A 27,787-nucleotide genomic window follows, 5' to 3' on the forward strand; every position below is an offset into this window, starting at 1 on the left:
CCGGGTATTTTACTACATTGCTCCCCTGGAACTATTATTGGTAATTCAGTCATGCGTGTATCTAAAATTGAGATTTACCAGATATTTACTGAAAATCTACAACGCGGTGCAGCCCAATATTATGTTCATTCTACTGGTTTAGTTGGCTAATCAACTTTCAGATCTTAACCCTAAAGCTTCACTACCTGAGATGATAAATTGATCGACTCCTATATGGTCGCAGTTCCATCAAGTGTCACGTTTGCTGTTTTGTTAAATTGCAAATTGATAGCTTTGGCTTTTGGACTGTTGGTTGTACGAACTGGGTTACTTGAACATGCCTGGAGATTGTGACTGACTAACGCAGCAATTGCCTTTTTTTATATGTAATTTTACAGATAACTAATCAGCAACATTATATCTCTATGAATCGGTAATTGGATCATAGCAATTTGAAATGCTTGTAAAGTAGCTGTGTTTCATTAATATGAAAATAGCCCAGGCGTATAAAACTAGCCCATTATATAATGTGTATGCATGGAAAAAAGAAAAAAAAAAGTCTATGGATCGTCTATATACACATGTGCAATCCTATTTTTTCTAAATCCCCCGAAATCCCCTCCTATAAACAGCCATAAATGAAGGTCAACACGCCACTAATGAATTAATTCTCTCACAAATCCCTGTCGGACACAGACACATGAAGGAAATGGGGAGCAGAGAAAGACCACAGTGAGAAAATGAAACGATGGTTAAAGAGCTCCAGAGACCAAAGTAATAAATTCAGTTTAAGCTGAGCTCCAGGCCAAGTTCACGGAAATAATAAGGGAAAACAAGGGGTAAAAACAACTTAAAAAGTAAGCAAAAGTCAATATTTGATCTGCTTGAGCCACAGGTGGGGGAGGGGACTCCATCTCTCAAAAATAGAGTGCAGGGCTTACTCTCTTGAGAGCCGGGTTGCCATCACGCACTTCTCTGATTATTCATTGGGCTCAGTGAACGAAACAACCATCAAAAATCACGCTGATATTATGTTTGACACAATGAAAACCCACACATTCATTAACAATTAAAAATAATGACAAAACAAGGAAAACAGCAGCCTCTTTTATCGAAATATCATATTTCACATGTACAGAGACATACAGAGTTTAAAAATGAGGACACAAAAATTAGCAAATTATCTAAAAAGCATCGACTGAATCGCTGATGAAATTGTTGCCGATGAGTTTTAAAAAAAGGGATTTAAGGTGAAACCAAGTGCATTTCCTGCAAAAGCAAGTTAGCTGACAACTGTGATCTCCCGTATGATAAGAGAGGAACGGAAACTTTGCATTTTTGCATCTGTCTCACCGTTCGGATGTAATATAGCTTATCGCATCACAGGTGTATCGCTGAACATGTTTCCCCTCGGGTTTTCAACTTAAATTCAACAATCTTTTATTCAGAGCTCGCTAATCCTCTCGTGGTGTATCTTTCTGTTGCCTCATGTGCTTTTTTTGGCAACATCTCCCCATTTTTGTTGTCTAGCTGCATTGCCCAGGTGGTCTTTCGGTTGACCGTGCTTGAGCTGTCACTGCAGAGCATTTGGATCAAAACCCCCAAATTGCCCCCCTAAAAGTGCCTCTCATTTCAACCCCCCCCCTCGCCTTCTCCTTGTCCATCGCTTTTTGCTTCAGTGCCCCTCAGTGAAGCCAAACCCTCAGTTTGGCGAGGAGAAGGCAGTCTCCAGGTAAAAGCTCGCCGGTCAAGGTCATCTGTCCAAATATGATGGCTGTGAGGTAAATACGATCGCGCTGTCACCGAGAGAAGCTCCTCTCACCCGCTACCGCTCACTTTATTTTTCTCCGCCACACAGCCTCGCGCACTCTAACGCAGTCCTGGAAAGTCCTTTCCAGAGTGCGCCAGGCAGATCGTGCTCCCACCTCTCGTCTCCTCCATGCTAAGCCTGAAGCAAAAGACAGAGCGTGTGAATTCCCTCTGAAACAGAGCGAGGAGGGCAGGAAATAGCAGTAGCAGCAGCAGCAGCAGCAGCAGCAGCAGCAGCAGCAGTGTCGGCATCATCGGCGGTGGCAGCGGTGAGCGTGAGAGAGAGGCAGAGAGAGAGAGAGAGAGAGAGGGGTGTGTGAGTGTGACTGTGTGTGTGACTGTGTGTGTATGTGTGTGTGTGTGTGTGTGTGCGTGAGCTGGAATGAGAGCGAGTTCCAGCACACCGTGTCGAGCGTAGCTGAGCCGTGCCATTGCGTGGCGAGCTGTGTGTTTTGGTGCGGTTCCCATGTGCTCCGGTGAGGCACCGCTCACCGAAGGCAGACATGTGGCTTTGCTCGGAGCCCCAGCATCAGTGAAGACCAGCACCCAGCTGGAGCATCAACAGAGCAGCATGGTAGAACCAGAGAGCCGCTGCTGACAACCAGCGTGTGACTGATGACAGCCCACGCGTGGGTTTCCACGCGCCACAGCTGCGCCGCTCTCGGGGGGAGCACGGCCATGTGAAAGTGAACTTGGCTGTCAGCAACTCTTGGACATGTTTTCCAGGGCAAAGTCTGGATTTTTTTCCGCGTTTGAACTTGTTTTTTTTCTCTTGGTCCTGTCTGGCTGTCCCGAACTCACTTATCAGGCACGGACTAAAGGAAGATGGAACAAGGGAGGTAAGTGAGGCTGAACTACCGTGATTTATTTTTGTGTTGTTTTTTTAGAATTGTCGGATTTGGGTTTTTTCGGGGAAAATGCATGTCGGTCTTTCAAGGGAGTGAACGTCTGTGATCCTGGGTGGGACAGAGAAATCAGGATGATTCATTGCCATCTCTGGCTGACCTTGGCTCCAGGGAACTCGATGTTGTGTGTCACTCCACTTAATATACTAAGGCTTTGTTTAAATATTCAGCCATGAATTTACACCTCCTTTCTTGGCTTCAACAAAAATCATTCAATGTGGCATGAGATTATTAAAATATAGTTAATCTTTTCGGAAGGAGTTACGACCACCCATGTCGTCTCGGTGTAACTTTTCAGAGAGCTCTCACTAAGACTTTGACAAACAGCTTTAGGATTGTGTAAGCTATTTTTATTTTTATTTTATTGGTTCATTTCGGTCATTCAGTTTCTCTCTCCTTCTCTCGCTCTCTCTCTCGGCTGTTCTTTGAAAAACCTTTCCCATCTGAGGGACACGTTGTCCCGCAGATGGCCCGCCGCATGTGGTGGATTGTGTTTCGAGAAATTCACATTTTATTCGTGCGCCCTGGAATTTTTTGGATGACAGAACATGCCACCAGTGTCTTGGAACTGTGATTTTTTTCTTTTTTTTTTTTGCTTTAAGGACTTAGATCACCAGTTGTGAGAAGTGTTAATAATTCATCTCAGCCCCTCCGTGGGAGCAGTCCTCTTGCCTCTCTTGTATCATTTAATCCCCTTTGTCGGATTAAAGGAACCTCTAATCTTAGTGCTGCTTCTCAGTGAGCAGGCGGAGAGATGCTCCCTGCAGCCTATCGGCATTGTTAGCACTCAAGGCTGATGCTCAGTGGGATCTTTGCGTCTTCAAAGAGGCAGTGTCACCGCCGTGATCTATTTAATGATTCCTTGACACTTTCAGCCTCTCGCATTCTCTTCTTTTGCAGTTGTTGTGTCTCTTCTAGCCATTCCTGTGGCGCCTCATTACACAGAAGTGCGCACGTATTGACATTGCTCGCTCTCAAATATTAGATAATGAGAGAATCCATTTTCATGTCCACCTCTCCTTGCATGTTAATAGTGTTTATATGACGCATAAATTGTTATAATTACCAACAAAGCAGGCCATTCGAATTCACGGGCTCTCCATCTCCCTCATTTCTGCTTTCGCCTTTCGACTGAAAACGTCTTATGCAATGTACTTTAGAAAAAAAACAAAAACAAACAACAACAGATCGATTTTATGACAACGCACCTGAAGAAATTATGTTTTTCCGACGGTTCTTCGAGACATTTCGGGGAGGCGCAGAGGTGGTCGTGACCGGAAACTGCTAGGGATCGCCAATCTGCGAACCACGGGTGAGGCAGATACAGTGTGAAGTCTCAGCAATCACTAGCCTCTGGTGGAATGGACTTCAATGACAAGTCATCCCCCTCCTCCCGCTGTCCACCTTTCCCTCCTGTATTCAGGCTCCAGGCTCTTCCCCTGTCTGCACTGCACTTGGTTAAGCAAATACTTCCACAGCCTCGTTTTGAATTTGAATCTCCGCTCGGTTCATTTTGTTTGCATCCCACATTTACAGAGATACTTTTTCCGTGATATTGCACCGCATCATCTTGGGCCAGACAAACGTGTTAGGATGGATGCCTCGTCATTACGCGGCGAAGATGTTCGCCGGGGATGATCATTTCACATCTCATTTGTGCGCCGGCATGGTGTCACCGGATTTCTCCCGCAGAAGTAATTTTCATTGACTTCAAATTGCTGTTCCTGATCAAATTCAACATCGTGACATTGCATTACGATCAAAATGACTTCTGTTGTGCCACAGTAACTCTCCTACAAGCTTCTGGTCGCGTGAGCGAGAAAACCAAATTTTCACTTCTACCTTCCAAGCCCGCAGGCAGCTTCGAGTTTTATGGGCAGACTTTAGTTTAATCATATCTGGGAACTGAATACTATGCACAAATATTTGAAACTGTATCTCATTCCAAACAAAAACATTTTTTTGCTCTTATCAATGTTGAAACACAGATAGTCAAAAAAACACTTTTGTTTTGCAAAAGTTTTGGTCTAATTCTCCTTCATTGTTTTTTAACAAATAATGTAGAAGCAAGCTGTAAAGGACTTTACACAACAGCTGCTTGACATGCCCTTGCAGGGTAAACACAGGTAATTAATAACATTAATCATGGGCCTTTTTTCATTCAGGAAGGCCGGTTGGTGTCAGTGTGCCCGCCGACTCCTTCAGTGGCCATGAGACACCGAGAGACCAATTTTTTCAATGACAACTCCACCAGTTTCCACCTTGATGTGAGGCTGTTAACTGTACAGACAACCTCTGTACACCTACTTCCAACAACTTATGTATACATGGTGTCTTTATGGGATTTATGTAGCATAATTCCAGCCCAAGCAATCCATCCTATGTGATCATTTCGCAAAAAAAAAAATATTGCACAGCCAGACCCCCGAACTTCACTTTGACTTTCATACATCCTTGCGGCCTGATTTACAAAGACATTGACAAGTCGCTGGATTAACACCAGGTGTATCGGCGTCGCAGCGAAGGCTGCGGCACAACATCATTTATATCCGTCCCATCTGTCGGCAGTGGATCACCAGTTCAGGAGGTCTCGTGATCAGAAAACAACCCACTTATTTCCCGTGCTTGATATCTGACATTGCCGGGAAGCCAGGAAATTACTCTCCCTTCATATTCTCACACAGCCCGGCAGAGTTGCCATCACCCCCAGGTACACCAGAGGTAGAAGAGAGCCCCGTTGGAGGATATCTAATTGAATCCATTTCAAGCCCAACCAATCTGCAATAAATGTTAAAGTGAAGAGAGCTATTGGAGAATTTTTTTTTTTCTTTTCTTTTTTTGACTGTTGGTTCAGCCCGGAAGTGCGCGGGGAAACGTTAAAAAAAAAAGGGCAGACCACCAGCTATTATAGAAATACAATCCCAGCTCTTCTGTCTCCCTTAGCTGAGGGTATCAGATCATCTGAGATTGCAGAGTATCACATTTACAGACCTAAAGGGGGGAGGAGGATTTGTTGTGACTGCTTCCTCCTCACACAGGAATAGCAGTGCCCACCTCAGATGACAACTGAGAAATGGTCACTCCATCGCGGCATTTGCTGATTACGGCGGACTTTCACCGAGTCCCGTTTATCTGCTTCGTCCGTGAGGAATAGCAAGAGGACCATCAGTGCTGGACTGAAAATGATCCTCTAAGATTTTCAGCCCTGGTGGTTTTTCCCTCTTTTTTTGTAGTCACAAGGGGTAACAAAGTGTGTGATATCTTGTTTTCTCACCATTTTAATGACATACTAAATGGTCTCTGCCATAATTCTTTGAGTGATTCTGTGATCCCTATTGAAAGTAATGGTAAAAACTTTGCAAAAATGGGGACTTTTTCCTTCCGACTTCGAAGCTTTTCCTTCAATTTACATAAACAATTACCGCATCATGATAAACAGCTGAACAGCTGTATGGATTTAGACATACATGTTGATAAATGGGCACATTCCCCTGTCCCCATTTGAAGTTGCAGCCTGTCACCTGCAGTTCCTCATCTAACGGCTGACTGAGGCTGATCCTTCCTTGTTCCCGCTCACTCTGCTATATTTCAAACCGGTCCGCTGTCAGAAAATGCAGAGAATGTCTTGTTTTGCGGATGAATTTTTGATGAACAGCAGCACTCAGCGCTGAGCTCACTGACAAACACCAGGCCGGCGACTTTGGTTAAATGTTTTTACTGTGAGGTTGCAGTAGAAAATGACACACAAGCTCATTCGATGAGAATAACGGCAAACACGGGGGCTTTCATCAGCAGACTGCAGGCTCAAACAACACAAAGTTACATATATCGGTGATAGGGACTTGAAAGACATTTATTCAAAAGGAAATCTTTGCGTTTATTCACTTGAAGTTGGCTATGTCTCCAATTAAACTTGAAACCTTTTATTCAGATTAATTGCAAGAGGCGTCGAGCACAGAGCAGCGAGTCTGAAATATGATGCTCGGAGTCTAGGTAAACGCAAAGATTCAGCTGCTAAAGGAGCTAAAGCCTGGATTTTCCAATTTTGCAAAAACTTTACTGTGGTACGGGTCAATGGTGTTGCCCTCCAAGGAGATTAGATAAGATAAGATAAGAAAATAGTCATTTATAGAACGGCTTTACGGTTCCTGAAAATGAAACAATGAGGACACGACAAGGAGTCATGTACGGGTGGAGAGACCATAACAACAATGGTGGACTCCAAAGTACTCCAGTTTTTGGACTCTGAGTCTACAGCTCTCCATAATTAACCTGTCTTGTAGTTCAGGGTCACTCACAATGATAATTATTGCCGGTCATCGCAAATATTCAATTGATTGCTGTTTTGGTCGCTTGCTATAGTACCCACCATTTTTTTGTTGCCCTGGGTCAAGAAGTGTCACTACCCAAGTGTGTTTTGGCTCATCACAGAATCAAAAGGCAAGCTACTGGCCTGCCGTGTGTATCACAGTATTACTGTTGTTTGTGAACGGAGATCGGTTTTCAAAACGACTCAGTCTGCACACTGAAAACACTATTTGAAAACAGAATGTTGTCGTGTAAAAGGAGTCTAAGTAAGGATAGAACAGGGAGGCCATAAAGGAACAGTAAGATAGAACTCAAATACTGTCCTTCTCACAGCCTTGTTCCAATTTCTGATAGTGAGTCACCATTTCTTTTTTGTCTTTTTTCAAAATGTCACCAAACATTATGCACACATTTAAGTAATTAGTCAGACATAGTTGGTTGGTGTAGCTGAGGGAAGGTCAAATCATACCCCGTCTAGTCAAATCTTGCTGCTTCATTAAAAAAAGTAGAAATAAATAAAATTTTGGAGCTGTGTTCTAATGGTTGACACAATAAAAAGCTGTCATTATTGTGCTTAAGATTCAATCCCACCACATGTTTTGCTCATTTCTAAGTGTTTTGTCATACAGACCAGTCTTCTCTTTATGTCAAATTAATTCATGGATATCATCCCCTGACCTCCAGTCATGTCATGTCCAAGGCAGGAAGTCAGATCTGTCTCCAGGGTTCAAAATATGACACAAACTAATAGCAGAAATTAGGCAACAGTCTGACAGAAAAATTAGATCACTGTCTTAACTTTCAATTAATATGATTTGACTTTTTCTGGAGGGACCAAAAGCATAGTATGGACTGTCACACCGAATGTCCCAGTGATGTCCTGCTGACATCCTCGACTAGTTTCAGTTTTTTTTTTTTTTTCTTAGTTGAGATCATTGCAAACCCTAGGTTTCTCACTTCCTGCTTTTTCAATTAAGTTTACCAGACAGCCTGGGTGTAGATCCATAACGAAGTAGACTTAACTTCCTCGTAATTACTCAATCATGATGGAAAAGAAAAAAAGCTAAAAAGGCAGAAAATGTGCCTGCTGTTCCCATTTAAATTCAATTAGATAATTAAGCTTTGTGCCACCACAAGTCGGAAGAATTAGTTTCTCAACTGCGATCGCCTTAATTGTCCGCCTACACCTTCTTTTCTTTTTTTTTTTTTTAAGAAACAAGTGGAGTTTACAAGCGGTTACAAGCGGGAAACAGTAGGCGTGACTACATTCACAGTGGTAACAGGATTGAATCGACATTCAATAACTAGATTCGAAGAGAGGAAGCAGTGTGAGACCTGAACGTGTAAAAAAAACAAACTGTATTTTGTCTTTTTCTATTCCGGAGTTATTTTTTAAATCATTTATTATTTAACTTATTTTGTGTTTGTATACATTGAATTTCATTGACATTATATTGAGAATAGTATAGTTTTTCAAGTTCATTTTACCGCTGATGAGCAGGGCTGTTATGATATACCACTCAGATGAGGACCTGAATAAAAATGTTAAAAAGACAAGGAATCTCCCGAATAACCTTTATGAAATGATTCTAATTCCAAGAGTTTAAATATCAGTGTGTTAACCCATTTATCCTCTCATGGCGCAGGCCATGAGAATGATTTGTTATATCAACTCCTTTGACATTCAAGTGATAATCCAAGTAAATAACAGTTTACTGACAGGACTTTTATTAGTTTCCAGACAAACTCATTTCAAAGGGTTGAAATGTTTCTCCGGTGATACGATCCTTTGGGTAAACATGGATTTCCACGGTTGCGTTCATTTAATCACAACATAAACATATGACGCCAAGCTTCAGCCGTCGCTAAATGACAGACGTACCCTGGATAAATAAAAAAAATAGATAATTATGGGCCGAGGCTATAAAATAACTGATTCACGCTGCTCTTCCTCTCCTCTACCATGCAAACCTCCTCATCCACTTGTTGTTCTGAGCACCTTAATTGCCACATTTCAGTTGCATGTCGTCCAATTAGGCTGAATTGTAATTGCCTGGGATATTACACTTTGCAGGAGCGGTGTTTTTTTTTCTACGGCGGGAACTCTGTCGCTGAGGAACCGCGTGATCACGTGTGCAGATACTCAGTGCACAATAGTATATGCATGGCTGCCCGACTGTGCTTTATATTTTTTTTTCCCCCTTTCGCTTCTCTATGTCTCTCTCATGATGATTGTGATGGAGGACAAGTTCTGCCGTTAAAAATTTAGATTCAAATGTTTTTGAAAGCAGCAAAAGGACAGAGGTAGTCAGCAGAGACTGGGTGCAAAGCTTTATTTTTAACTTCCAAGCCGCTTATTTTTTTCTTTTTCATGTATTTTTTAGGGTAGATTATGCCCTTGTAAATAACTGCAGAGAGTGATTGATTATCATCCCGAATTTACTGCCCTGCTGAGTTTTCTCTGCAGTTACCAGGAAGATGCAACTGCCATAGTTTGAAATAGGAGACTCTTACATACCCAGTTAATCGTACCTCCGTGGATTGCAGCATTCTGATTACTGTTATTTGTTTATTTATTTATTTATTTTTAACCCCTGCCGACACTAACACATCCACTCTAACTCACTTTCTTTCGATATACCTCCTTACCTCTCTTTGCTCGTTGCAATAAAACTTTAAAGAGATAAGAAGCTTTTTTCTATTTCAGGGTCACCATTAGCCTGAATAATGCATTGACAAGAGGAGAGCAGTTTGAGTTCTATAGAGGATAGAAGCACAGCCTTCAATTAAATTATACATCATTATCACAGCTGGCAAGCCTGCTGCGACCGTACCCTCTCCATCCTCTAAATGTTCCATGTTACTGTCTTGTCCAATATAGTGAGTTAAGCAAAGGGCCGTCCTGTGCCAGTGCAGCGCTGGGATGCAGATAAGACTCTATGCTGGATGGAGGTACACTTATAAAAAAAAAAAAATGAACTGAGAACATTTTTGGGGTAGTTCCTGTCATGAACATCCTAGTCATGGACTGCAACCCCCCTGCTGTCGGCATTTCTGTTCTGCAGTACTGTAGCACATCATGGGCAATTTCGCCTCTTTTTGTCACAACTGGTGGCAGTTATTTTACTGTATTTCTATTTTTCATTTTATTTTTCATCTAATTTACTTTCATTTCATTTTTCTCCTGCTTTCAGTTACTCCCATAATGGGTGAATCTACTTCCTCCATCTAACACCTTTTCTCCACATTCTCTTCTCTCCCACTAACTAACTTCATGTCTTCTTTCACTCCAAACATAAATCTCCTCTTCGATCTTCCTCTAGGCCTCCTGCCTGGCAGTTCCAACCTCAGCATCCTTCGACCAATATATTTACTATCCCTCCTCTGCACACGTCCAAACCAGCTCTCTGATTGTACACTGTGTGCACAATTATTAGGCAAGCTGTATTTTTGAGCATTAATTTTGTTATTGTGCAACTACAGTGCTCAATCCAAAATGTGAACAAACCCTCGAAACCTGAACATTCAGGTCGTAAAAGTGAAGTTTTGTCTTACTTAAAAGAATATCTATATGTACACCATTATTAGGCAACTATTAGTGTGCAGAATTACTATGCAACTAAATGAAAAACAAAGATTTTCCCATCTCATTTGTTTATTTGCACATGTTGAAGTGAGAATAATATGATAAAGAAAGTTAAAATTTACAAATAAACATTTCTGAAATGAAAAAAATAAAGCAAACAAACCTTTCTTTTCGATAACAGTAACAATTCCATTCCACTCACAGAGTCAATTAGTTTCTTGAACTGGTCAGAATCAACTTTTTATGAAGCCGCAACTACAACCTCCCTAGACACTGTTAGGAGGTGTACTGGTTACCTTCACTGGTTCTCTATTGGGTTTATGTCAGGTGAAGAAGGGAGCCACGCCATTAGTTTGTCCTCTTAAAGACCTTTACGCTTCAGCCACGCAGTGTGATGAACAGTTGTCCTGCACGAAAATCAGTCTTCTCGACAGATGCAGACTTTTTCCAGCTGCTTGAAGAAAGTGTCTTCTAAAAATTGGCAGTAGGTCTGAGAGTTGATTTTGAGTCAATTTTCAACCCATATGTGTCCAACTAGCTCATCTTTAATAATACCTGCCCACACCAGTACCCCACCTCCACCTTGCTGGCGTCTGAGTTGAAAGTGGAGGTCTGTGTCCGTTACCGATCCAACCACGAGCCCATCAATCTGGTCCGTCAGGAATCACTCTCATCTCATCAGTCCACAAAACCTTTGAAAAATCTATCCTCAAATATTTCCTGGCCCATTCTTGACATTTCAACTTATGTGCCTTGTTCAGAGGTGGTCGGGTTTTTAGCCTTTCTTACCTAGGCCATGTCTCTGAGAACTGAACACCTTGTACTTCTTGACACCAGGTTGGTTGCAGTTGTGGAATATGGCAGCACTGGAGGATGATGGGTTCCTGGTAGCTTCATGTTTGATTCTGTTAAAATCTTTGACGTTTGATGGCTCTGTGATCACGCCCCAATATCTTAGATATGTCAACAGTGCTGCATCCCTCAAAAAGACTTTTTACAATTTTTGACTTTTCAGAGTCAGTTTTCTCATATTTGTCTCATTTTTCCTTTCCATAATAATAATTAGGCACACCTTGATATAAGGTGGCGGTCGGGGATCTATGGCTCGCGAGCCATATATGGCTCTTCCGGTGACGGCATATGGCTCCCAGACAATTTTGATTTAAACAAAAAATCAGTTTGGAACTGATTTTAAAATACTTGTAATATTTCTTAATAATACTGTGTCATTTTTAAGTGAACAAAAATTAGTTTTGAAGATATATTTCACAGGTTACCCGTTGGTTGGGTCGGGAACCAATGGCTTCCGAGCACGTCTGGGGCATTGTAAAGGTGAAGAAATTAATTTTATTACTAGTTTATCCGCTTCAACTTTTATGACGGAAAAGATGGTGAAAAGAAAAAAAGACAATGATTACTGTGCATTCCAGGCTGCGTTCGCATTTGCATTTGGATCTGCAATGATAAAATTGCATCGATGAAACGGCCAAATATAAAACGGCACTTTGAACAAATCCATGCAGCACCAGAGGTCGCATTAAAAGTAAGGCATATTTAATTTACTTAGTTAAGATACTATATGGCTCTCAATTAAATATGTTTAGAAATATTTGGCTTTTATGGCTCTCTCAGTCAAAAAGGTTCCTGACCCCTGATATTGGGTGTTGATCTCCCTAGGCCACGCCCTCCCACGTTACACAAATACACATTGCCTGATATGCATTAAATCCAATAAGCATTCAAGTTTAATCAGATTGAAGGTGGTGGAAATTATGGATACAATGATGATATGGTCAAAATTATCACTTGCCTAATAATTGTGCACACAGTGTATTTCCAAAACATCTAATGTGTGCTGTCCCTCTGATGGACTCATTTCTGATCCTATCCATGCCAGACACTCCAAAAGAGAATGTTAACATCTTCATCACTTGTAGCTAAAGCTCTACTTCTTGTCTTTTCTTCAGTGCCAGTGTCTTCACTTGTCTCACCACTAACTTGTACACCTTACCTTTCATTCAGGCTGTTGTTGTTTTATCCCACATTACCCCTGACACTTTCATTTAATTCAATTTAATTTCACCATAGCATTTAAGCATGTTACTTAGGCTTTTGATTTTAACAAGTTCAAGCCGAGTTGATGTGTGAGCCCTTTTTTGACGTTTTCGTATCTTTAGGTGTGCACAACCAGCTTGATCTCTCAGAAAACGCGTCAAATGACCGCAATGTTGTAAAAAGACATGTCCGAAAGTGCGATCCATGCAGGACTCGGTGACCTGGTTTTCTACATTGTCAACGCTGGTGCTTGCTGTTGTCAAAATACAAATCTGCATTAGTGAGGCGGTCTTTGCTTTTGGGACCAACAGTCAGCACATCTCATTATCAAACAACTTCCACTTCAAGAGCCCTGTCGTCAGGGTCTAACGGTAAACGAGAAAATGCAGACACCACTTGCACCATGCTCACGAACCAGTATGTCATGCGTCTTCCTTCACCAGTAGCATCAGGATCAGCAGCATGAAAAAAAGATGATTGTTTTTCTCGTCAGCGAAGGAGCCTAATTGACCCGCTGTCGAGACACTTTTAACAGATGTCGTTCCTTTTGCATTTAATTTCCAGGGAGTTTATAGACATTTGGGTCATATTTTGTTACATGTGTGCAGTTATTCCTGATAGATCACATTCATGAAACCTTGATAGTTGATGTCACAAATTTGTTCTTGCAGAGTCCTCTTTTTAATACATATTATAGACAATGGTCACTTGCAATGCAGTCTATTTTACAATCAATGTCTCTAGATTATAATGAATGGTGTGAGCCCAGTGGATCTAATGGTATCTGTTAGTCAAACATGAAGACAAGGTGGAGAAAAAAAAAGGGATTCTTCCAGTCAAAGGGATTTTTCCCTTTTTACTTTCTTTCAGGAAGCCCTAGACACTTTGCCAATCAGGTGGGGGTTTATTCTGAGAAAAGGAAAATCCAGATGTTCTATGTTGTTTTGAACCCCCGGAGATGCCTCTTTGTGAAAGATGTGTCAGTGCGTTCTTTCATAGGAGGCAGAGGATTTTTGACAGGAAGACGAAGGACACTACAAAGGCCTTCTATACAGTGGGCTTTAGCATGCATCCTCTCCCATATCCTTTCCTGTCCTGGAAAAAAAAAACATGTCATGAAAGTGTCCTCCTATTTTATTTTCAAATGTGTGTTTTTAGTTGGGTTTTGAGAAATTTATGAGGGTGAAAATGATTTTTTTTTTTTTTTTTTTGAATTGAGGGAAGCAAAGCCAGTTGCTGGTCAGTCTGCCAGTTACCTGCACGGATGGCAGATGATCATTTCCAAATATCTTATACTCATTAAACGCTTATTAATACTGAACTGTCATTTACTGTACTGTATGTCATACAGTACTGTATGTCATTTTTTTCTTTTTTTTGTATACATAAGAGCTGAGTAAGGCACCGCTTGAATTACATTTATCAATTTTGTCAATAATTTAATGTTTAAAATCTTCCAGCATAATAGGAATGGAACCTTGTAGTGGTGTTTTTTAAATTTATTTCCATTTACATTTATTTTATAATCGATAAGCAGATCGAAGATCTTCTTTTTAAGAACTCAAAATGTTTTGATCAGCCCAGTCTGGTCATTTTATGTCATGAAATTAAAACCAATTAAAAGGGATGGTGACACGAGCATAATATAACAGGACAGTGATCATATCGTCACATTTTTCTCATTGCAATCAACGATGGTGAAATTAATTGCTTAGTGGGGTAGTGAGATAATTTTTTGCACAGTTGATCTCAAATGCGACGAGAGGAGGATTTAACTCATTACATTTCATGCAAAAAGAAACAAATTTTTGTGGAAGGGGGGGTTGGAGGAGCAGCTTCTGGCAGGAAGAAATTACAGGACTACAGTCATGCGAAGTAAAACCAAACCAGTTTTGACATTACTGCAGGGAGGAGCGAGCGGGAGACATTCAGGCTACATCTTTGTTTCTACTTGGAACTCAACGCTGGAGTTGAGAAGGACATTCTCAAGTGTGTTATTACCTGCCCCGTATTAGTGCTGCATTATTAACATTGTCCTTAGCCCACTAGTTAATTAACCCCAAAGACCTTAATTTATCGACGAATAATGCATTACAATGGATTAATTTCCCGTTCCCATTACTAAGATTGATTGATTATAATCACAGCTGCATTATCAGCAATGTTTAAATATGACCATATTATCTGTGGGTTGCCGTGATGTAGTTATCGCCAGCAGTAAACTGTAGTAGCACAATGTCGTGTTTAGTACCCGTGACTCTCCTTCATGCTGAACTAAACAACGATTTTTTTGAGATGCTGGAAATAGAAACCAACAAGGTGAAATTCGTAATTCTAAGATGGATTTATAACAACTTAAAAGAAAGTGTTCATTAGTAATGTGATCTCACAATTGAAGTTTAAGACTGGATAGTGTACTATCAGTAATAAGCATACGGTTATACTTTGACATGTACAATACTCTTTTAGCATTTGTTTGTGCATGCAAATATAAAAATCCCCAGCTACTCATCAAGCGAACCTTTGAAAAATGTTTTTTGCGCCATGTACATGCAAATACCTCACGGTGACTTTTTGCTTCTATTTTGCCTGCTTTTATAAAAAATTCAAAAGAGACTTCTGTATTTTTCCTTTTTGCTTTGAACGCAAATGACGCAAATCTGTGAAAGTACATAGAAATGATTTGCCATTTTACTTTTGTCTGTTCTGTCCTTCCTACAATATCAAAACAAGTTTGATGCTTTTCTTCAAAGAAAATATAACAACTTTTTCTGCTTATTCCACTGTTTATTTTCCGTAAACATCCGGATACAATACAAGATACACACATTACAGCATTTCAAACAACTGTGCGAGTATCGCAGTGATGTTTTCTGTTTGGCTGTGGCCCGAGGATAAGTGTTGTTGGTTTGGAGTACGTCATCACAAAGTCTTATTTCGACCAGCAACTCTCAGCACTTTTTTATGGCTGGATTTGTGTTTGTCGTCCGATCCATCATGCCCAGTTCGGCTGTCAGGACAGATCTCTGAATATGTAATACCTCTGCTGGACAAATATCAACAGGTAAGCTTTTGCAGTTGCCAGATGTCTGCAATGCAAAGTTGTTTTTTCACACAATTTCCAACACTTTCAAAAATATTGACCTGAGAACGTAAACGTAAAACAAAGGGATTCACGGGATATTGGCTCGCCTGTCAAGGATCGTTTTCCCTTTAAGTTCATAAATTGTGCAAGATGAGAAATCACGGATTCGTTACTGACCCCAGTCTGTGATATCCGGTGTTTTGTCATTGAGTGTGTTGCCTCGGAGTTGTGCGGTATTTCTTTGCAGCGGCTCCGCGGCAGCATGAAGCGATATGAAGCTCGCGGATTGGCGTGGTAAAACTGTGGCAGTTTATCCAAGTTTAACCCCTTTGGGGTGATCGTGCCAGTTATAAGGTAAATAAGGTAAATTACCTCTTCCACATTTCAAGATAGTGGTCACTGGCAAGGGCTTTGTCACCGAGGCCTCTGATACACTTGTACTGGCTTCAGGAAGAATAACAAACCACACACTTAGATGATGCATAGCGGAAAGCCTCTTGGTCTGATTGATGTGATGAAAAAGCCCTTCATGAACAGTTTTCATGATGGTTTAATGGTATGTCAATAAGATGTTGGGGTGTGTCCTCCGGAAGTTCCTGTCACGTTCGTGAAACGGCGTTCGGCTATGACAACGGCGTCGAGCGGTTGTCTGTTTTTTTTTTCCTGCCAAAAACCGCTGACACCCTTAGCTCTGGTGACACATTAAGGTTCTGTTTGCTTTGTAATTTGTTTTGTCTGACAACGTGATGGATGTCTTGTTTGCCGGCACTTCCTCGCACGCTGGAAAATGGTGGCTTCGGGACATTGTTAAACGAACTTCAAAAGGGGAAGCAGAAGGCATTTGTTTTCTCCAAACAGGTTTTTTTTTTTCTTAGTTAGTGGGTGTGTGCAACATTGTCGTGACTTGGTGCCACGCCAGATACTGGATAATTAAAGGTGAAAAGCTAATTTGCGCAGAAAGGCAGGGACAGGTTTCGCAGGCTGGAGTGAGCTAGGAATTATCTGTCTCTGCCTGTCAGGAAGTACATTGCTCTTCCTGTATCATGGGGTTCGCGAATAAGGATCAGCGACTGCCAAGCCGAGTAAATGAACAAATTGTGAACAGTGATCGGTCAAGTTACTAAAAAATGTGTAAAGACAAAGCTTTTTTTTTCACGTAATGCACTATATTGCAATTTTCCAATACTTTTCTTCCTAAATGAGTTATTTTGACAAAAAGGTGTTCATTTCCGCTCTAGTTCCCGCAGCAGAACTGCAATCAGACTTCTCAAGGCAATGCTCCTTGTGAGGATGAGAGTTTCCTTTTTCCGCCATGCTCCTCCTTCAAGCCGATGCCGGAGCGACCTTCGTGTGGATTTATTTTCCTTTCAAACCAGGCCATAATTTGAGACTAGAAACTCTCTACTCAAGCTTTTCCAACTTTTCTTAACTTGTAATTTTTAGGCAGTTTGGACACCACTGGATGTTTCTACAGCCAGTTTCTCAACTACTCGCCGACTCACCTCAAATCTGTCATGACGCAAAGGGCGAGAGGAAAACAAATGTGTTTTTTTGATTTTTGGATTACCGCTCCCACGGTCCGACATCATTTGATAACAAGGTCTCGACTACAGTGAATACTATTTTGCAGATTTTTTTGCATAGCAGTGAATACAGCACTTGTTAATGTGCGAGAAAGACAGTGATGCAAAGTGAATCAGAGGAAATAAAGATGCCGTAAAGGTGAACGTGACATTTGACACTGCAGGAAAGACAAGCGACTGCGCTTTAATATGGAAACCATGCGCTCCTTACCCCCAAAGCAACCTCTCAAGACCTAGTCAGTAAGCCTTGAGTGTCATCATGCTGCCCAAAACGTTTCATTTGTCAGAACAGACGCTGGAATTAGAGAAAGAGCGTGAAGAACGGTGTAAAGAATTCCTCCCATGCGAGAAACATAATATGTCATAACTGAATCTTTTCAACGCTCTAATCCACAGAGCAGGGGTTGAAATCTTATTTAGGGATCAGCACCAGTGCCTTACTGCCATGATAGCAACAACATGCAACTCTGCAAGCTCTTTTTTAAGAGCATTAGAACCCAGGAATGAATCAGTCAGCAAAAATACCTCTTGCCATATCTTTTTTGATTTATTTTCACTCTTTATTTTCAATTAAAAAGACAGAAAATGCAACAGGCCTCGATAATGGCACGGGACGGTTGTCTTTCATTTGTAAGGTGGCTTATTTTCTCATATTATTCGCAAAATCAACCATACCGTACATGAATTATTTCTATATGTTAAACGCGACTGCCTACAGCTAAATATTTGAGAACGAGAGAGATGAGAAAAGAGACGAAAAGAATGTGAGAGCCTTGGATTATTCAAATACAATCGCTTGGTGAGAGAGATTTGCTTTTGTATCTGTTTGTTTCTTTTTCTGTCCCTTTGAATCTGAAGCCAGGCTTGTCTCAGTAGGATATGCAAATTCAGCGGAAGAATAGCTGTCTGGCTCCCAGAGAAGCTTTTATCCTTCACTCCAGCTTCAATGCTGAACAGAGAAGATTTTAAATGTGCTACAAGGTGCCGTTTGGACAAACTCGAAAGATGGAATAAATGTTTGTTTTCTGTCTGAAGAACATAACCGGACCCTTTGGTACAGATTACAGAGGTGTTTTTTTATCTGCGCCGCTGATGGTTTGAAAAATGTTGTCTTTTTTGTAATCTGGCTCTTTGGCAACAGTCTATTTTAGGTCCTGACAAGCTCATCTTGGTTTGAAAAACACCGGCTCATATGAAAGAAAGGAGGGCACCTAACTTCTTATTGAAGAGCATCATTGGAGACTGAAAAACCCGCACCTCCTCTGCTCGTGCATAGCGAACAAGAGTCTCAGAGAAACCATAAAAAAGCCGTTGGAAAGTGTCTCTGCTTATAAACAGGAGCTCAGGAGAGGCGTTACGCTGAAAAAGAGCAGCGGGGCAAAACTGCAGCGCTGCAATTTGACAGGGAGGCTCAATCTCAGCGTTACTCAGGAAGCTGCTGACTGCAATTTTTGACACATTGTTCATCACAAAAAAACTTGAATGGAAAAAAATACAACTGCCGAGTTTCCTGCTCCTACCAAGACTGGACAGAGTTTAAGAATCTCTTCTGCCCTCATCAGGCACTTGCGATTCAGTAGAGGGAATTATATTGGAGCAATTAGAGAAGGCAATGTCATCCATGCTACTGTGTGTCCGGGGTCTGCATTGGTTAAAGGGAATGGCAATAGTTGAGATAATCCGCCTGAAAGACTAGTTTAATACGAGGTTGGCTTGTCAACTAGGTGATTGACAGGAATGCGGTGTAAAATAATGTAAACTCTTCATTTTCATCTGTTTAATAGCGAAGAGGCGTTACTTAATGTTTGTATCGAAGATTCAGGAAATGATCTGGTGTTTGCCAAACTTTCAAAAAATCCACAAATTATATTGAATATTATTTTTAGGGGATGTAAGCAATGATTTCTTTATTAGTGGAACGGTTGTTAAGTTAATGAATCACTTTTCTTCAAATAATACTTCTTTCATCTCTTTCTCTGTGGCTTGGTTGGTAGAGCAAGCATCCATCCAATCAGAATAGTGAACCCGAAGTTGCTCCTGAAGGCCTGGTTAGTGCCTTGCATGGCACCTTCAGTGTGTGTGTATGAACAGCCAAGCTATCCAGTGAAAAGCGCTTTGAAACCTGAAGGTTTCTTAACTCTTTGAGTTGAGACTATTTACTTCTTATTACAGACAGCAGGCAGTCTGAGGGGCCACCGAGGGGCAACGCACCGGCGAGAAACGGGGGAGGTGTACCGCCTTTGTAAATAGGCCATCATGATCACGAATGAATATTTTATTGTATGTGCTGTAATGGCTTACTTCGGCGAACCTCAAGGGAAGAACGTTTTTAAACTGGACTTCCTTGTACAAAGCAACCATGGCAACGACAACCTGTAAGCTTACCCTCTTATAAATATCATATATTGCTCACCCCGTCACTGCACTATTTTGCGGGCAGTGAATTTTTCTCGCTTGCATCTTTATCACGTATTTTTGCAAAATGTAGTAGATGTTTTTGAGATTTTATGGGGTGAAATCTCAAGCTCTGTGCGTATATTCATTCCCTGTTGGAAATTCAACCAGGATGCTTCGTCCTGTGAGGCCACTGCTCAACAGTGCCGATTAACCCAGTGCTCATTTGCTTGGTTTTTAGGTGGAAGTTCATGCATTTATACTCATTCTGGTGGAGCAATTCGTCTAATCAGTTTGTGTCGCATAACGGAGCACTAAGACCCCATGGAGGAATGTCATTTGAATGTCATTACTGCTGGTGTTATACATTGTAATGTTAAGAAGTGTAATCATCCAAATAGATCCAAGTAGATGCAAATTGAACCACTTACATTTCTGGTAAAAAGCAAAATCAGATATGAGATGAGAGATAGTGTGTTTAAAGTCATCCTCTATCCATCATATCCTGTTGAAGTTACTCAACTTCAGTGTGTCACTCTCCTCTTCCATGTTTTTAATTTAGTGACCTTTTCCTGAAACATGTCCAGATATTGATTTCAATTCATTAACGGAGGCTATAAACACATTTCGACAAAACTGGAATCAAAGAGGAAAGTTGCCAGTGAAAGCGAGTATAAGCTTTATACTCCCTTTATACTTCCATGACAGTGACCAGCTTTGCTTTACAAACTCAAATCAACCGCAGACCGTCACCAACACACCCCAACACACCCCATGTGACCTTTTTGCTTCTTGTGGAGCTGACAGTGCCTATGTAAACAGCTACACTGTATTTCAATGTGCTGCCACGCAGTCTGTAACACTTCGAAGGATGTGATAGTGAAAAGAGAGAAGAAAAAAAAAAGCCAGAGATTTCAGTCGCAATACTTTTGCAGGCTTTAAGCCCCCTACTCAGCAAAATCCTTAAAAAAAAAAAAAAAAAACAGAGAGGAGGTGGAGGGGGCGTTTCTTTATCCCAATCTTGCCTCACTGGGGCGACGTGCCATCTTTGTTATCTCACACCCCACATCAAACTCCTGATCCCAATCATGTCCTTTTTTTTCTTCCATTTTTCTCTTCTTCTTTTTTTTTTTTTTATCTGTCTATGTGCGCTCGCTGTTCTCCCACGTCACCCCGGCTGCTCCAACTCTGCTCCTCAGATTAGAGAATTCGCCCAGCTCTCAGCTTTATCTCCCACTCTTCCCTACCAAACAAAATTGACTCCAGAGGGAAGTCGGAAGGAGAATGACGAGAAGAAGAACGTAGCTTTATCTTAATCAGCTCCAGTCATTAAAAAGTTACAAAGAATTAGTTTTTTTTTTTTCCTATCCCTCTCGCTTCGTTCTTACTGGGGTCATTAGGGTTAACGCTGTAAAAGTAAAGATGGTAGTTGTGCAGATTTGTGCCTCACGTGCTTCAAGGACGATTGGGAAGTGAATACACCTGGTAGAACATGAACGAAAAAAGGGCTTGACCAATGTTCCCTCTAATTTTTCATATGTCTGGGCATAAAGACAACCACCCTGAGCATACTGAGGGCCACTGTGCGCAACATTAGATGTGCACGCTGTGGCCACACATCAGTATCACACCTTGGATCATATATTCCATTTAGTCCATATTTTTCCATCAGAAAAGTCACTTACTACTTTAGCTTCGCTGCACGTTTTGCAGAGCAGGCCTTTCTCATTCGAAAAAGAAAAAAAATCTCACCCAGTTTTATCGCTTGTTCTTCTATTTGCACATTTTTACTCCGACAGCCGTTCCAACTTAAAAGAACGGCATTTCTTTTTTACTTTGGTTGGGTTAGTGGATGTATCACATTCACTGCTCGTTTCTGCATGATCGTGCGGCACTTTACCCCGCCACACTGTTATTATTGTTATATAGCATGTATTATGAGCAGAGCACGTGTACAAATACTGTCAATGCCGTAATTGGCTGGACACCTGTCACTCGCTGAGTTACACAGCAAAATGTTACAGAAAAAAATGTTATACATCTAATTCATTTGCAGTGGGCTCACTGTGCTGGATTGGTTTTCTTGTGCCCTGAGTGTGCGAGCAGTTTGCATTAGCACAGTTGCACAGCTTAGAGGGAACATTGGGCTTGACCATGCTTCTGTGGTTGTTTGGCTCATATTAGCATATTGGTGTCTGACGTAAAAAAAAAAAAAAAAGTCTTTATTTTTATTTACTTCTATTGTGATGGTGACTAGGAGTGACGAGGCTGGATAGGATCAGGAATGAGTCAATCAGAGAGGACAGCTCATGTTAGATGTTTTGAAGAGAAGGTGGGAGAAGCCAGACTGAGATGGTTGGGTCTTGTACAGAGGAGGGATAGTGAAAGTATTGCGAGATGGATGTTGGAATTTGAGCTCCCAGGCAGGAGGTCTAGAGGAAGACAAAAGAGAAGATTTATGGACGCAGTGAGAGAGGATATGATGTTAGTTGGTGTGAGAAAGGAGGATACAGAGAATAGGGTTAGATGGAGATGATTGATTTGCTGTGGTGACCCCTAAAGGGAAAAGCTGAAAGGAAAAGAAGAAGAGAAAGTGAAGGTGACTCAGTAATGTGTGAGTCTGTATATATAGTTTTACAATTAACTGCAATTAAGAACTCTTAAAGCATGTAAACAACACTACACAACACTAATTACACAAGAAAGTATCATACAAATATATCTTCATAATTGTGTGTTAATATTTATTGTACATTTTCCAACATTAGGCAGTGTTTTTATTCTTTTTTTAAATTAGTTTGTCTTTAATAAAGAGGGAAGCGCATTGGGTTTTTTAAAGCCATAATTTCTTCCGTCCATGTCATTCAGAGTTAGTCAAAGTTAAATCTTGCCAGGAAATAAAGGTCACCCTGCGGAATATTCCGACAGCTTTTGTAAATTGTTTATCTGCCACGGAGGAATTACACTCCTGATGACTAAAAAACAATGAATAAAAAGTCTATCAATGTTGGCTGCAGGGCCGAGTCATTTGGTAAGCAGCCAAAAACTGCTTGTGACACAGATGCTGTGGAACTAAAAAAAAAAAACAAAAGAAAAGAAAAAAAAAAACAAGAAAACCCAAGAGAAAACAGTTTCGTCAGCTTCCAAAAGACTGTCAGAGGAATGCGGGTAGACGTGATGGACAGGGTCTTCTAATTTGGAGCGAGGGGACCAAAGTCACTGTGAATCTCCAAAACATCTCACAGGACTTTGAACTCATGAGAACTTGAAAGTCTCACAAACGCCTGCAAAGGATTTTGTTCAGGGTTGCTGTGGCTCATTTAGTAGGGGGAGCTTCCCTTTAATTGGTTGGTCGTCGATTTGATCCCAGGCTCACCCTGTCTGTCCGATGGAGAAAGTTTGAATCTCCAGTTGCCTCCGATGATTTGGCGCCTTGCATTGCAGCTCTGATGCAATCTGAGCTCAGTGTGAGAGAATGAAATCCTGTGCTTTGACATTGCAGGTTGTTAGAATGCTGTGTATTGTAAGTGGAGATTATTTTATGCTTTTAAATAACATAGAAAGACTTTTTTTACAGTTTTGTAATTTTATCTATTTATTTTTATCTCCACTTGTTTAATTTGGTCACAGTATGTTTTTGATATGTTTGATATGTATGTGTTGGTTTCCTCTGGGTTCTCGGGTTTCCTGCCACAGTCCAAAAAAATGCAGTAGGTTAATCTTAGACTTGCCCAGATGTGTAAATGAGAGAATGAATTGTTGTATTGTATGTCTCTATATGTGGCCCATTGGCGCCCACTCTGTGCCCAGTGACAGTGGAGATAGACTCCACCCTCCTGGCCCTAACTGCAAGATAATTGGCATTAATAATGAATGAACGAATGATATAACTTGCAAAAGTGATTAAAGATCAGTTCATGTAGCTTCAGGTATGAGTTCAGAAACTCCAACAAAAGCATTAACCTTCCTTTTCTTTAGCTACATAACGCCAGAATGGAAGTTTAAGGAGAATATCTTGTTTCTTCCTGTATTTTACTACTCCTAAGAGCGGCTGAAAAAAAAAATGTTGTCTTTGTTAAATCCTATTTGTTGCTCAGCTCATTGCTAGAAAATCAGTAAACTGGTTGGCTATAGAAATGACCTACTTTTGATTAATTTAAGATTATATTGCAAATCATCCCATTAAAATGGAACTGAGATTACCGGATGTCTTGTCTTCCATGGCGCCTCTGCTCTTATCAGTCCACAAGGCCTCTCAATAATTACTGTATGAACTTATCGTACAATAGTTGGACATGACCTCAATAGGTTTTTTTTTTGGGGGGGGGGCATAATATTTTCATAATGTGAAAGGAAAACTGTGCTAAAATGTGTGCTATGTATTTGTGTGGAGGATGTTTGCAAGGTGTGCCAGGTCCAATTGCCTGTTTCTGACTGGAGGTAAATATTTTTCAAAGTTAAGCTTGAAATGTAACTATATGAAAAAAAAAAAAAAGAAAAAACTGTTCCTGACAGTTGTCCGGTCCATTGTTTTTGCAATGGAAATGAGACGGCATGTGTGTTAACAGGGAGCATCTGTTTAAAAAAAGTGCTAGAGAAAAACAACTTTGTTCTGCTATTTAAACAGTCAGTTTCTTGTCTCTGGCTGTTGTAGAACTTGACAGTTTGCCTGTTCAGGAGCGTCGCCTTCTTCAAATAAGTGTTTGGATTCTCTCGTCGATGTTGCGCAATTGAAAAGCGAGAACTTTTGCAAAGTCATTATTGTCCTCGCGGCAATGACATTAATGATCTAAAACTCCCACCAGTATCTTTAAACAGAATAAGTTCTGGGGCAGTACATTGTGTGACAGAAGTAGTTATGGTGACAAGCCTGCAGTGCATGAATAGTGACTGTCCCGATGAATTACAGTCACTCAATTCAAATGCAATGAAAAAAAAAAATCACTCTAGTACGGTGTAGCTGTCCCTCTAGCCAGCTTAAAAAAAGATAGACATCAAACTTGACAGTGAGGGGCAGGGTTATGGACAGTACCAAGTCCCTCATCAGAATTTTGATTGAAACCATAAGACTGACAGATTCTCCGTGACCTCGGCCCATGCTGACATGACTGCGATGAACCAGTTGCCGTGACAAGCTCTTGGTTTCCTCCAAGAGCTGACCTCACCGCCACATTTCTCCTTCGCTCTTTGTTATTGGGTCCTCCGGAGTCTCGCCGCATCTCCTCTGCTCGTCCTCCGCGGCTCAGTTCTCCATAACCCTTCACATCAGACCTCCCATTTGGCCTAATTTCCCCATGAGCCGCATGTATTAATCAAGCCTAAGGCCTGATTGACAGAAGTTATCACCAGTGGATCAGTTCCGTGCCGCCTATCTGGGCCTCTCTGTCTGACTGGGAGGCTATCAGAGCTTCTGCTATCTCTTGCGCTCGCAGCCAATGTCTACCAAGAGGAAGGGGGCTGCTTGATCTGTGTGTCTCTTATCTCTTTCATTTTTAAACACCCCCACAATGAAAGGGCCTGTAGCACTTCCTGGCTAATTGCCGGAGGATAATAAATTGCAGAGTCCCAGATCTCCCCCTCTCTCCTCCCCCCACCATCCCATCTTCTCCTTTCACCTCCATCTATGGTGTTTACAGTTACTCATTAGCAGCAGGTAGCCAACATTCCACTTTCCGACGTGCCACCCGTCTTGATCGTTTGACAATAAGCATGTCCGCCCCACATCGTGAGTGACCCACTTAAAGATGAGACTGTACCTGGATCCCTGAAACACATCAAACGAATGGAAAATTATCCGTAGCTTCATTAGGTTATGTCGGAATTTTTTTTTTTTTCATGCCGCCAAGACAGACAAACCAAGCCGGAGTTCCCTTTCAAAGATATCGGTCTTTCTCATTGCCCCAATTTGTAGGATTATTATCTTTTCATTATGAGACAGTTACGTTAAACCAGATTTACTGTATTTAAACAGATGGCATACGAGGGTGTCAATTTTGCATGACAGGATTAGGCTCATCTCGCCATTTGGGTGTCTTTAGAAAAAAAAAAAGGCAGCAGAATATTGAAACACAAGCGTATTAGGCACAATGCTTTCATGCAGTCTGGTTGAGTGTAATACTGAGCAGCGATAATTACTGGGGTGCACCCCTGGTCCTTATAATACGGCGCTTAATTATTCTTTTTAAAAAAGAAAAGTTGCCTTTTGGCGACTGATGATCTCAACTCTGGCATTTCATCTGAGCCTTATCTAGATTCCTATAGTCTTTAATGGCACTAATTCATCATTTGTTGCCTCTGTGATATTAGGCAAAATTGGCCCATTGAGACTTATCTGTGTCAGGATGTCCTCACTTGCCACTTTAACAAGAGCTATCTTCGTTTTTGATGCGAGTGTGACAGTTTATTATGAAGGGTATTAACTCGTTTTAAGCCTCCCCCTCATCCCCCACCCCTGCAGAAACACAAACCCAAGCATAATTCCCACTATGCATGTTTATACCTCCCATGCTATACATAGTAACTCACTCAATGCTTGTGACCTATCTGCATAATGAGCTGACATCCGCCTTTTCTTTTAATTAAAAAAAAATAAAAAAATCATCTTTCTTGATCTGACATGCAAAGTATGAGAAAACAATATGTTCAAACACAAAATTTAGACATAGTTCCCAAGTTCAGATAAATAAATAAATAGATAAAAAAATAATAGCTTGATTTGCTATTCAGGTTGTCAGATTTGTGCACAATTTGCAACCTAAGCACATTGTTCATCTTATCTCTCGATCAAAGCTGTTGTGGAAGAAACTAATTAATGTGCACGTGTAAGAGGTGAACAGATTACGGGAATATACGCAAAATAATTATGGCTTCATATTGATACTGAGGCAGTGTTGTGTGTAAGATGAAATTAAGGGATGGTTTGTGTTACATATTTATCTACGAGGCAAAAAACATGGTAAATATTTCTTAAAAATGGTGCCTAATTAGGTGCATTTGAAAACATATAGCAATAAATGTGCGATCAGCATCCGCATGTTACCTGGGGGCAAAAGCAAAAAAAGCATTAAAAAAAGGCCTTAAAGCCCATATGAGAATTATCAGGGAACCTTGTGTGATTTGGGAATTGAGGATTTGCAGTGCATTTGCACTCAATATGCAGAGTCGGCAGGGAAATTACTGACATTTTAGTACCAATGAACAAGATGTTGTAGTGACTGAAGTGGAAAAGGCATTTACCTCCTTTCTTTTTTTTCCACCCCAAAAAAAACAAGTCAAGGCGACACGGGTCAACAGCGGGGTTACAAGCAGATGGCTTGTAACAGCAGATAACTTCTCTCTTTACAGGTGTGAGGCTTTAGCGGTGGCTCTGTGCACCTTTCAAATCGCAAGAGCACCGATTCACACGAGACTGAAATTAGAATACGACCTTTGTGATTTACCTTGAAATCCGTGCTTTATAAATCCTGGAATTGGACGATTAGGATCACAGACAATTAGTGGGAACGCTAGTCGTCCCCCGGGTTGTACTTGTCCCTTGAGAATAAGGGTTTTAAATATTTCAGCGTGATCTTAAAACACAGGGGGCAGGGAAGGTCAGTTTGGGTTTATTACTTATCATACAGGGAGATATTATTTTGTTATACTTCCAATGGGAAGACACAGAGGCACAGTGCTTCAATCTCACAGCAAGATGATCCCTGGTTCAATCCCTTTCCGTGCAAGGTTTGCATGTTCCCTTTGTATCTGCATGGGTTTCCGGGTTCTTGGGTTTCCTCCCACAGTCCAAAAACCTAAAGTAGACCCTAATTTGTCTGTGGTTCTCAGTCGTCCAGATCATGGTGAATTATTGTCGAAATCTTCTTTTTGTGGCAACTAGACTATAGTTTCTTCACTTGAAGATGTTTCACCCCTCATCCGAGTGAAGACAGCAATGTCCGTATTCTGGCCAGAGAAGACATACAGTAGGGTTTGAGAGAGGAGTCAAAGAAGCCATCTTTGTCAAAACAGAAAAAACCTCTCTTAGCGGAGGAGGGGGCCTCAGAGGAGGGGGGCACCTTTCACAAATGTACAATGCTGTACTGCA

General features: G+C 41.1%; 1 protein-coding gene across 6 annotated transcripts in view; it reads left to right on the forward strand.

Annotated features, from left to right (window-relative positions):
- Window positions 1-2,405: 2,405 nt before the first annotated feature.
- robo2 (roundabout, axon guidance receptor, homolog 2 (Drosophila)) overlaps window positions 2,406-27,787 on the forward strand; it is a 286,436-nt gene continuing 261,054 nt past the window's right edge. For 3 of the 6 annotated variants that reach the window (XM_086164710.1, XM_086164716.1, XM_086164711.1), the window contains exon 1: window positions 2,406-2,627. In XM_086164710.1, coding sequence (XP_086020836.1) covers window positions 2,504-2,627 — 124 coding nt within the window. In that variant the 5' untranslated portion in view covers window positions 2,406-2,503. The remainder of the gene's footprint in view (window positions 2,628-27,787) is intronic. The other 3 variants (XM_086164712.1, XM_086164717.1, XM_086164718.1) reach the window with 3 other exon arrangements.

Source organism: Fistularia commersonii, chromosome 18 (assembly GCF_037954325.1).
Source record: "Fistularia commersonii isolate RoL2024-O1a breed Wild chromosome 18, RoL_Fcom_v1.0, whole genome shotgun sequence".
Classification (NCBI taxonomy): Eukaryota; Metazoa; Chordata; class Actinopteri; order Syngnathiformes; family Fistulariidae; genus Fistularia; species Fistularia commersonii.